Source organism: Aythya marila (assembly GCF_965140915.1).
Source record: "Aythya marila genome assembly, chromosome: 5".
In the NCBI taxonomy this organism is placed as follows: Eukaryota; Metazoa; Chordata; class Aves; order Anseriformes; family Anatidae; genus Aythya; species Aythya marila.
In genome coordinates, this window is record NC_139046.1 from 64,128,571 (window position 1) to 64,141,270 (window position 12,700).

Genomic DNA, 12,700 nt, shown 5'->3' on the forward strand with positions numbered 1-12,700 from the left:
TCTGCTTGGTTTGATACAATTTCAATCTGAACAGTTGTTTCCTGCCTACCTTTACACATGCCAGTAATCCCGTGGGATTGCAATGACTATTTAGTGAGATTAAACCTGCTCAAGTGTATAGGCAGCTGTACAGCTGGTCTGCAGGCTAGATTGCACCACAGAAATAATGTGGTATACAGTCTTCTTTCTTGTTCTAAGTTGCTAAATTGGGTGGAAAGAAGCTAAAAGAAAAGTTTATTCTGTGGTTTTAATAAATCGCTATATGAACAATTGCAGCAGTTACCATAAGAAAATTACAAGGTCAGACAGGAAGGATGCCATCCACACTATCAGAAAAAAAATGGTGTTTTCAAGACAGTTTATTTTATGTCATGTTTCATGTTGTTATGAACAGGGTTAATTTGAATAACTATCACTCCAGTAGAGATTATTCAAAGGTAAAATTGAGATTTAGATGGAAAGAATGTGTAAGGGCTTTCAGAAAGATGTCACTGTGACTGTACATTGCATTGTTTACCTTTGGAAAAAAATGTATTATTTAAATGTGCTGAGAAACACCTTAAGTGTGTATCCAAAACAGCATTCTCTAAGATGAGAGACTGTATTTCTATCAATTGAGAGAAAATGAGCTACCTCAGGAAGGCCGAATCATAGAATCATTTAGGTTGGAAAAGACCCTTGAGATCATCAAGTTCAACTGTCAGCATAACACCACCAAGTCCATCACTAATTATCAAATCACAGAATGACTCATGTTGGAAGGGACCTTAAAGGCAGGGATGCCACCCACTAAATCAGGTTGCCCAGGGCCCCATCCAACCTGGCCTTGAACTCCAGGGATGGGGCATCCACAGCTTCTCTGGGCAACTTGTTCCGGTGCCTCACCACATGCTGGGTGAAGAATTTCCTCCTAACCTCTAATCTAAATCACCCCTCTTGTCCTGTCATTATCTGATGGAGCAAAAACCATTCCCCCTCGTCCTGTCATTATCTGACTGAGCAAAATGTTGCTCTCCATCTTTTTTTTTTTTTAAAGGTGCTTTTTTTTTTCTCTTTGATTAGGAGAATATCTCAGTGCATCGATAGACCTGATGCTACAAGGTTAATAGTGCCTTTAACAAAGTCTTACAGATGTTTCTAATTTTTAGATTGAGATGAACATGTATCATAGCAATTAGTTACCTTCTATACGTCATTGCATACACTGAAAATTAGATTCACACAAACTTGTAAAACATAGAAGATGATTATTTGTTCCTTTATTTCCTTCAACATATTGAATTTCCGTGTGGTCATGAGATTGCACATTCATTCTGCTTCCTTCTGCTCAGGGAGTGCATGCCATTTGATATATTGAGAGGTGTCTTTTCTGATTGCCTGCAACCAGCAGAATAAAAAGCAAAAGCATAGATCAAAGCCACTGACCACTGCTCTCTCCAGGAACTTTATTGTATATTCAGAAAATATATTGAGAAATATCTTTTCTACAGTTTGCAGATGGTGTGTATTTAGTCCTGCTAATGGGTCTCCTAGAAGGCTATTTTGTTCCTCTCCACAGCTTTTTTTTGACTCCTGATAGTTTTGAACAAAAGGTAATTATATTTTTTTTTCCTGTTAAAAACAAAGAAACAAAAATGTCTAGTAGTACAAGGATGATACGAACTTTCCAGCATAGGCTTCATGTAAGTAGCTGAAATCAGAAGAGGGCTATACTCATAACCATTTCCAGGCATTTTTCAGATCTCTGTGTTACTGGTTATTCAGAATAAAAGGGAGAATTATATTAATGACGGGGTGTCTAGCAAATATTAACTGATTTTGGCAACCATTGTGTGATGCTGTCATTGAGCCAGACTTACTGTCCATTAATTGTGTAAAGAACCATACACATGAATTGATGACAGAACTGATTTTTTAAGTCTAAAAATCAAAGAATTTGACATTTCAAAGGTTTAATGTTTTTTGGAAGCATGAAGGCATATATGTACTATGCATCATTTTAAGACCAACCGTTACTGCAGTGTCTGTTGCTATCCAAGCAATTCCAATGTCTGTTCAAGACAAGCACATCATGAGCCATCACATTCCAGTTTTTAAACTTGGGGGAGTTGGGTTATTCTTATTGTTAAGTATTTTTTTTCTCTGTGAAATATTAGTTCAGATGTTAGTTTTCAATTATTTCTCTATTTTTGAAACCACCATCACCACACAGAAAAAAAAAAACACAACAACAATGGATTGTCTAAATTGATATGTGGAGCCCTGATATTTATTTTTTTTCCCTTCCAAGCGTTTTTTTTTTTCGAACATTTATAGTATACTGTTTATAGATCATCCTAATGATTTCTTATATTACATTACTAGGTCCTCAATGTATCCTTTGCATTTGAGCTAATGCAAGATAGTGGATTGGAAAAACCAAAGCCAAGACCAGAAGGTATCTATTCCACTTTTCCTGGTATTTCTCTAGAACTTTGTGTTGGATCCAGACCTTTTCTCATGGGGTTGTGATATGAATAAATTAAGGTTAAAATGGTAATACAAGAAAGGCAAGATGCATTTTGAAGTGCTCAGGTAGTGCTGCAATTTATGTGACTAATAGATACCCTTGTTCAAATGTTGCAAGGCTTGATTTCTTGAATGACCGGAGTAATATTTGTGTGACCAATCACATGCAGTAATATTCAGATATCCAATGAAAGTAGAAGAAAGTAATTGTGAACGGTGTCACTTGCAAATATGAATTGCTCTAATTGCTCCATTTTCCCGTTCCACATCTTTATGCTAAACCTCAAGTACATGTATTCCAGTGTAACGTACACGATTTTCTTAAAAGATGTAGGTGTCGTGGAAAAAAAATATTAAAATGTTCACTTAACTGTCTTGGAGTGCAGGACCTAATCATGCATATTTTAAATCAGATTTAGAGCTAGAAACTGAAAGTAAAGCATGTCTTCAGTGAAGGTTTTGTTGCTGACATTAGCAGGACCAGGATTCCACGCTTCCTCAGTCACATAAATGCAAGGTTTAAATCCAACTTTTCAGGCTGGATATAAGACCCTTGATTTGCTGTATGTGTTCCATCTTAACAGCAGTAGGCATGCACACACAAAAATTGTCTCAGGATTAAGCCTATGCTGCTTGTGCATTTAATCTGGATTTACTCAGCCCATTTTTTCACTTTCATTGGTTGCTTGAACTCTTATCCACAATCATGCATAACTACACCAGTGGTGACTGTGTCACAAATTTTTATGTTTGAAAAAGTCATAGAACCACAGATAGAACCACAGATTCATCTAGGTTGGAAGAGACCTCCAAGATCATCAAAAAGAAAAGGGGGAAATAGTGAAATCCATGGATCCAAGTAAAACAGAGTACCTGTGATCCCTTACTCCCCATGGAGGTTTAAAATTCTTATGGCATTTAATTTTTCAGGTATTTATTGCTCTAGGGGACAGCTAATTTTTCCAGTATAAATCAAGCCATAAGGATATTTCAGCATATATAAGACATTTCTTGTGCAATTATTGAAATACTTAATATGAAACTTCCTGCCCAATGTGAATGGAAAAACACATCTGTTTTATGTGTTGTTACATTGGGCACAGTGCCCATACTTAAAATTTCCAGAGAGCTAAAGAGTATTGAAAAGGATCTTACCCCAGAAGTATATACTAAATACTCTTTAAATTCCTGCACTGTTTCTTTGAGGTTCTTGGGGAAAAAAAAATGCTGAAAAGTGCTTCAGAATATGAAAAACATATTTAGTGGAAAAAAGAATGTGGTTAAGTAAGTGAGTATGAAAACCAATGATTTTTATGGGGTCAACAGTTTATTTGGCTTGTTTGCAATATAATTGAAAGGGTTTTAAAAAGCTTTCCATGACCTCTTACTTTAAAAATTGCCAGAACATTAATCTACTGAGTCTATAACAAATTCATTTGCAGTTTGAGCTTTTTCAGATTGCTTCTTGAAAAGCCAAACTTAAGTTTCTCTTTTTGAAAATTTCAACCAGTAAAATGCTTTATGTTAGTCAAACACAATTAGCAATGGAAATAACTCATCTTCCTCTGTGAGCACACTGCTTTTTAGTGTGGACCTTTCTGTGGAATTCTGTTGTGGTGGTGGAATTTTATGGTGACTTGGCAAATACCTGTCAATTTATCTCTTCATTCATTTGAAGTTCTGTATTAGGAAATGAAGGTGTTATGCAGCTTGCTGTTGGCATCAAAGAGGAAACTTCCTGAGATATATACAGTGTTCCATACAGAGTGTAACATGATGTTGTAGGGCAACATGCCCTTCCTGTAGCTTTTAGCATTTTTTCTCCATTTTATAGTAAGCATTTTTGATCTGGTTTATTAAAAGTCACAAAACCATGGTTTCATGCATAATTTAATCATGACATCTAGGTTTGATTGTTTTCATTTTGTCCACAGGTGTCAGTGTGCCATGTGGCTAATATCTTTAGCCCTTCAATTAGCATACTTTAGGACACCATGCATAGCTCTGACTGGATGTATAGTTCAAAGTACAACCCCTTTGCAATCTGTGAGAAGCATCAGTATAGATAAATATAATGGCAAAACCGACAAAACCACCTGGTGATTACATACACAATTTACTAGGTTTACTTGGAGGCTTTGAGAACAGTGGGAGTATGCACACCATCTGCCCTCTGCCTTCGTGGCCAATTCCAAGGACCAAAGTTAGGAGGCTGAGTTCCTATACAGTCAACAGAAAGAGATGGGGCCTTTCTGATGGGCAATTCTAAGTCCCTATTTGAGACTGAATATTTCTTGAAGCACTAATGTAGGCTGCTATAGTAGTACATGTCAGTTTGTTTTATAGATTTCTTGTATAATAATATTGACTTTCTCAACAACTTCCCTTGGAAACAGCAGGTATTCATTAGCTTTTTGTTTCACATAAATCATTTACCTTAGATGTTGAGTGTATAACAACTGATTCAGCCATGCACATCAGCTAACCTAAAGCGTTTTCAGAAAAGTTTTCAAGGGGCACTTGTATACCTAGCTTTTTAGATCCTTTGGAAATTTTCAGATTTTAACCTTGCATCTGATTATCTTGCCAAAATTAGGCCTAATAAAGGAAGTTGCAGCCTGATATGGGCCAAGACCTGCAAAATCCCTACAGAAAAGTTCAATTTGTTCTTGTCTGTTTTTTTTTTTTATTTATTGTATTTATTGTATTTATTTATTTATTTATTTATTTTTGAGGTTGTTACTTTTTGGCCACAACCAACTGAAGATTCAGTCCTGTCAGTATATGTGATACTATGTACAAGTTGTCTCATGGGCCTTTACAATTTGGTTGCATTTCTACATCATCAGCATTAGCCATTTATTTTCCTAACTGAAAGTGGTTGAGAAAATTATGTTTGAGTTGACAGTTTACATGTTATTTGCTTATATTTCTACTCTTTTTTACTATTTTTGTGATTCTAATGTTTATGGATATAAATCTGAGCAAAGAGAGGAAATAGAGAAGGGGCACTTCATCTGAAAATGTTTTGGCTTATGAAGTTACTAATAGTTTTTTCCTTGTTTTTTTTTCTAGATATTGTAAATTGTGACTTGAAATCTACACTAAGAGTACTATACAACTTGTTTACCAAATACAGGAACGTGGAGTGAAGAATTAATTTGGGACGTCTTAACAAAGAAAGCATCATAACTAGCATATTTTTCATCAGTATTCCTCTGCATCTTTGTCCTAAAAGGAGCTAAACCATTTATCTGAAGAATCTTTAATTGACTATTCACACACATCTATTTTCATAGAAGGTTTAAAGCTAAGGCTATGTAACACTAATACATATTATGAAAAAAAAAAAAGTTTCAAGGAAGGTACTTGGTTATCTTCTCAGAGGATCCATGTCTGAATAATAACAGCATCATCACACTGTTTTGTAATAGGTGGAACAGCAATGAAAAAAGATTTAGTAACTGTAGTTCAAGTTAGACTTTGAAGTCAAACATAGATGCTTCATACAGAAACTTCCTATTTTAACGTTTTTATGTATATCTTTTCTAATCTGGGGAGGGGAAGAATATTTACTGTCCATGGTAAGATGGTTGCATTCTAATTATGAGAAATATGCATGGGGAGAAACAGTTAAATACTGTTCACATCACAGCTAAAAAGAACAGACTTATTCAAGCACTTAATCTGATTAATTTATTTAGTTAGGTTTGAATTTTATGGGTACAAACTGATGTTGCTACTTATTCTTTCAGTCTTACTATAATGTGATACTCTGCTTTAAATATGTATTATTGAACATTCCACCAAATACACTTTGCAGCTTGTTCACTTAATTTTGTTCAAGGAAGATATCTTCCTCGTCCTCTCTTTTTTTTTTTTTTTTTTTTTTCCTAAAGTACACATTTCAGGATAGCACACCTGTATAATAGTTTCCCCGTATTATTTGTATTAGCATAGTATTAAAAAGTAAAAGAATGACTTGTTTTTCTTTTAGTTGTTGGAACACAGGATTTCCAGGTTTTAAATTTAAATTTATTGCTAAATAAGATTTAGAATCTGTTCCTTTGATTGAAATTATGTTTAATGTATTTTGCTGCATGATGTCCAACGTAAAGAATAATATATATTTTCCAGAAACATTCCTGTAGCCTTTCAGATACAAAAGCACTGTTTTTAGGTTAAAACTACGCCCATCTGCAAAGATTCTGTTACAGTGTAAGATTCTTTGGTCATTTTATATGGCTATAAAGAATATTTTTTTCTAATCATGACCAAACGTAAGCCGTTACCTTTTAATTTTATTTTTATTTTTAACAGACATAAAAGAGAAATGGGAATTGATTCTTCCCTTAGACTGCTGTCAAGCACCAGTTATGTTTCCATAAAGAATCTGTAGAGACTGCCTGGCATGAGTACAAATCGTTAAAAACTGCACTGGTACAAGCTGAAGAGTAAATTAATCATTTGTTAGAAGTCTTGATGTTAGTTTTAGATACCTTTCTAATAGAAGTGTTTCAGTGCAATCACAGATTCTTGGAATCCTGGGTTACACAGTAAGGAAAAAAATCCTTAGTCAGAAATTATTGGCCTACTGTTTAGAAGTCTTTGGACTGCTTAGTGTAGGAGAGAGACTTTTGAATAGTCATCCAATTATGGCAAAACTGGTATAGGTGAAAGGGAAAGGAAGTCTGTCAGTCAGCTCTTAAGACTGTTGGTCTGAAGAAATGTAGTGCTGGCAAGAACACTACATAACAGCTGTATGCTACTTATTATACAAAGCATAACATATTTTTCAGTTTTTAGGGCTTCTATTTTTAATTAGTGCTTTCCAGTGCAACACTAGCATAAAGGGAAAAGAAGCAATTGCATTCGTCTTCAGTGAACATCAACTATCGTAAATATCGAGATGATATTGACTTCTGCTGGGGGGCTACAGAAATTATTCTGTAATAAATAAATCTCAATAAGGAAATACCAACTTTTGCAAAGAAAATTCATTATTTAATTCAAAGGATAATATCCGGATATTCTCTGAACTCAGAAGTTGATATGTTACTGTCACATATGTTCTAAATATTTTCATTAAAATGTTTGTTTACCTCTATGTTTTTTTAACTGCGTTTCTGAATTAGAGGTACAGAAAATAATGATTATTTGCCTTTTACTATAGGTAAATAACTGGACCTTTGTCAAAATGAACGTTTGAGTTATATCTTTAATATTACTTATCTTTCTGAGAAGCTGCACAATAGGAATTAACCAAACATTTTTTGAGCAAAACAAGATGGAGCTTCTCATGTATAACAGCAGCAATTTCAGCTTATTTCAATGTCTGACATGTAAGTTTTCCATTTGCAGACTTAGATTATGGTAATTGTAGTAGTTCATTAACAAATGTGTGATATTTGTTTTCTGCAAATCCTGCTGAGCTGAAATGCTCTTTAAAGTCTTAGCAATGCCAAAATATTTTGATTGTCATTGTTTTCAGGAGTGCACTTTGTTTAAAGAGAAGATTTATGTATGCAAAAGAAAAAAGTTAGGAACAGTGAAACTGTTTTTCACTTGGACTTGAAAACATGTATTTCTGTGTTATATTGGTGTAACAGTATTGGAGATTTTGAAGTCTCTTAGACTCAATTTTCCACCTGTAAAAAACATAAAACTGACACAGAATTGTGAGATCCTTATGCTGAAATGCAATTATGCAGAACCATGGAAACATTTAAACAACATCCAACCTCTACACAAAGGTCTGTCCTATGTTAAGAATTTCTGTAAATTATAAGTGCTATATAATCAAGAGTGACCTATGTAAATATAGGCCCATGTGATAATTTTAACACATTCACACAAATAGTGTATGCTGCCAGGTAGGAGTGGCTCACAGCTTTTATTTTGACAGTATAGATTTAAATAGCTATAAAATAAATATAAAATCTAATATACAGATTATATCTAATATATTATTACTTTGATACAGAATATTATAGAAATATAGAATACTACTGTAGGTAGTTGGCTCTTCAGCAATCAGTGTAGGCCAGCACCTTCCTGCAGGGAACTAAAACATTACATTAGTTGGGCCAAATTCTGCTCACACATATGATGCTTGGTATTCTCGTTACACAGTATGTATATGTCAATGTACAAATGACTACAGAATTGCTTTCACAATTTATGTTAGGATAGAAGTTGTTTAAGTTTTAGGTCAGTCCTGGTCTTATTTATAATGACTTTAAATGCTTAAATAGATCCAAATCAATGGATTTAGCCCATGTAAGATATCAACAGTCACCTGGAGAAGCCTGTTTCCCTGACTCCAGAGGAAGCCTCTGATCTTGAGGGTGCTATATCAGCACTTTGGGCTGCCTTAAGATCTCATGGTATCTGGGTCTCATGCACCTAACCATTATGTCTGTAGTGTCTTGTCATCTGAAGGCCCACAGGTTGCTGAGACCCTTGAAAACCAAGAAGTTGTTAGCCTGATGTGAGGAACTGAAAGACAGTAAACATTTCTGTTCATGGGGCATTATGGAACTGCAAAAAGAACATTTTTCTGTGCTTCCCTTACTTCTAATCCATCTATTTGCCATTGCAGTAGTATGGTAGCCGGGTTTATTTTGTGTTTAGAGACAGGCAACATCTCCCTATTGATGGATTCTTTTATGCTCTGTCAACCACACAGAAATTAGTTTTTCAAAGAGGAGCTGCAGATTCTTAGAGTATATCAAAAAGATGTCAAAATCTTAAGATCAGCTCCTTCCATGTTTCTTTCTAAGCTGACTGGCTTTTATGTGCCATAAAGAACAGGCCTTAGTAGAAGGTATCAAAGAAATCCTTGCATGATTTTAACTGAGACACACACATCAGGCCCAATTGTAGTCCTCTGTGTTTCTGATGAAGTATTGACTCACTGAGTCTCCTACTGAATGAGCTGACTGCAGGATATGTAGTTCTTCACATCTCTTAGTCAGTAGATATTTCCCTATTACAGGGGGAGCAGTAGCCCTTGCAGCTACATAGTTCAGGACCAGCAAGTGCTGGAAAAGGTCCTCATCTATTTCTGTTGACAGTACTTGTTGGCACATAAATCAGTGCCATTAGATGAACAGAGCATTTGGTCCTTTCTCTTTTTACAGAGGGTTACAGTATCTGAGAATGTTTTGCATTCAGGCAAACTATATTGATTGACATAAATGATATCTGGTTGACCTTTTTCCTTACTCATTTTCATGAAGTATGTTTTAAAATTCCTATCTTAGTTTAATTTTGCAGATACCTTACTGCAATTCACGATAGTATAAAACAGAATGGCTTATAGAAGTGATGGGTTTCATTTCATTAGAGAAAAATATCTACGATATTTAATACACTATATACTAGCTTTAGGTCTAGTTTCATTTGCTCTTGTCTTCCCAGCATAACAGCCATCATGCATGGCCTGTGTGTATGCCAAACACCCAAAAAGAGAACAGTGCCTTGGAAGACCTCTTGCAGGATTTTCTGTACTGTTACCTTTGCCATTTTACTATGAGAATGAATGTGGATTTTCTCTTTGAAGTACAAGTAAGGGCAGAAGAAATCCATTGTAGGAAGTTATAATTAGTTTTAAGTATGATTTTTATTGTATCAGAGGACAAATTGAGATAGTAGTGTGAAAATTCAAAAAAAATCTGCATATCTCAACAACCACAGATATTCCAAAGATTTTTTTGAGTCATTTGACATTTACTAGGGCTAATGTTACATATTTTGACAATATTTTCTGTCTGCCTATTTCTTTTAGTAATAATGATTTATTTTTTTCTGTTTAATAGTTTAGTGCTACACAGCAGCAGTTAGTGTCATTTAAATACTTGCTTCCAAATCTTAAGATCAAATTCAAGAAAAAAAAATATTTGCAAAATTCACTTCTTAAGGTGTGTATCTGAAAATAATGCTTAGTTTAAATTAAGCTGTGTTGTTTTCAACTACAGTGTTAGTATCTTTCACAGAATCTCTTTTATGTACTCTGTAAGTGACACTCCACTGCTGATTTTTCCTGTGTTTTTTCTTCTGAAACTTTTGTTATGATCCACAATAAAATTTGCACCTGAAATTCAACATTGTATGTTGTTGTTGGGCCAAAATATGACATATATGAAAAAAGCTAGGAAGGCTGTATGGTTTTATGTTCTCAGAAGTTCCAGACCTCTCTATCTAAGCCATTCTCAGTTACCTCCTTGTGGGTGTACTTGGTGTTTATTATTATTTTCTGTGGAGGCTGGTGACAGCTGAAAGTGGGTTGGCAGAAACAGACATGTAAGCATATGCTCAAAATGATTAACAGCAGCAGGTCAGGAAAATTTTGTATTTGACTCAAAATGGCAAAGCATGCCTTTGCTTTAATATTGCTATGTTGAGCTCCTTTGGGAAGATTTTTCAGCTGGTTATAATGCAATTTTCTTCAGGGTAATTTTGTTATTTAAAATTTAACAAAATGTTAGTGAAATGTTAAAATTATCAAAATTAAACTGCCCATTTCAAAAAATAACTGCATTTAGGAAGATTTTACATATTATTTTTTTTATATAAACTTGTTTTTGTTGTGATCCTTTAATGCAGGAGCTTCATTGCAGAACTTGGAACCAGTCAAAACTATAGGCATCTAAAGTGGCACAGATCAACAATTTTAGCCACTGAATTACTGGAATGAATCCAGAAGCAGGTGTTTGATCTTTAGTCTGCTTGTAAAGCTGAAACTACCAAGCAGAGCTGCCCAATCAACAGGGAGCACTGACAGGGTGAGTTTTAATGCCATTCTTCAATCCCAGCACTATTACTCAGAGCTGGAAAGAAGTATATCTGCTTTGGATCCACGGTCTTAAGCCCCACCATATGCACTTCCAGATTTTGTCCCAAATTTTATGGGTTTTGTCCTGAAGAGCAAGTAGACTTGCAGTCATATATTGCAGTACAATAAAAAGGTGATGGTCTAGGTACCTCAGTTTCTTCATTGTTAATCACCTAGAAAGTGAAAGACATGGATTTCAATGCCTTTCTGCACCCACAGGAGTCATTTCTCCTCTTTAGAAGAGTACTGTAACCTGCAATATGAATTTAAGGTGATACATTTTTTTTAATGTTGTTAGCAGGGCATTGTTCACTTCCAAGCTGCAGTTGCACCTTTATATATAAAATAATTCCACATTAACTGAAAGGGAAAAAGAGCAGAAGAGGGAGTATAACTGGTGGTTATGTTGAAAAGGTGGAAATGGTTTTGAGGGAAGAACATACCTTCAGAGCCTCCTCTAAAGCTTACCCCTGTATTTTAAACTATTAAAGGGTGCTAGAATAGTGAAATATTTTGAAGAGGGACCAGAACTAACGTCATGTCTATTTCAATGGAAAGTTACTGCTGAGTTTTCATACAAGATTCTGCTGTTACGTTGAGTGCAAAACAGCCCCAAGAAGATATTGCTACCGCGCACAACCTGCAGCCTGAGGTAGGTGTGCATTTCCTCACCAAAGCAAGTAGTTTCATCCACTGCTTCCCTCATCCACAGGCTGTGTTTAAGGAAGTTGACAGACATGACTGCATTTTGTCTGTCAAGTCAGTTAAGGTTTCTTGGGCCTTCTCTGAATGCAAGTATTGTATTGAGTGCTGCATCTCATTTTTGGATTCCAGGTAGATTAAAACTAGAACTACTCAGCTGACCCGTTGAGACTGGGTCAGCTCTGAACATGTGAACGCATAAAATTCTAGGAAATTTTCAAATACAAATTTAGACGCCTTCAGGGGAAGGTGGTGTTTGAACAGATTTTCCAGAATCGCAACTTTAGTGCCTGTATTCTGTGTGAGGAGCTGAAAATCTGCCTAGGGCCACACCACTTACATGAACTGGGGACACAAGGGAGAACTGGGGAAACAAGGGAGAGCATCTTCTGCTTTCCTTCTGAGATCTCCATGTTGTGGCAGACTGCACAGACTGTTTCCCACTTGGTTCAGTTTAATTTTATAGGGTACAAGCCTGAAAACATCTTTTGACTATTTCTCCCTCTCCTGGATGTTTGCACTATTCCAAGTCAGTGAAAATTAATACTAAACAAGCATGTTGGGGCTCTAAAGTCTTCAGCTGTGACTAATCAGCACCATTCACTGCTTAGGACTTGTGATACTGGGAAGAATTAATGGTACTGACTGTAGTTA

General features: G+C 35.4%; 1 protein-coding gene across 1 annotated transcript in view; it reads left to right on the top strand.

Annotated features, from left to right (window-relative positions):
• Window positions 1-10,608, top strand: part of PARVA (parvin alpha) — a 69,494-nt gene extending 58,886 nt beyond the window's left edge. The window contains exons 11-13 of the mRNA XM_082761708.1: window positions 1,491-1,592; window positions 2,365-2,437; window positions 5,584-10,608. Of these exons, the coding sequence (XP_082617834.1) occupies window positions 1,491-1,592; window positions 2,365-2,437; window positions 5,584-5,660 (252 nt within the window). The 3' untranslated portion in view covers window positions 5,661-10,608. The remainder of the gene's footprint in view (window positions 1-1,490; window positions 1,593-2,364; window positions 2,438-5,583) is intronic.
• Window positions 10,609-12,700: the final 2,092 nt, after the last annotated feature.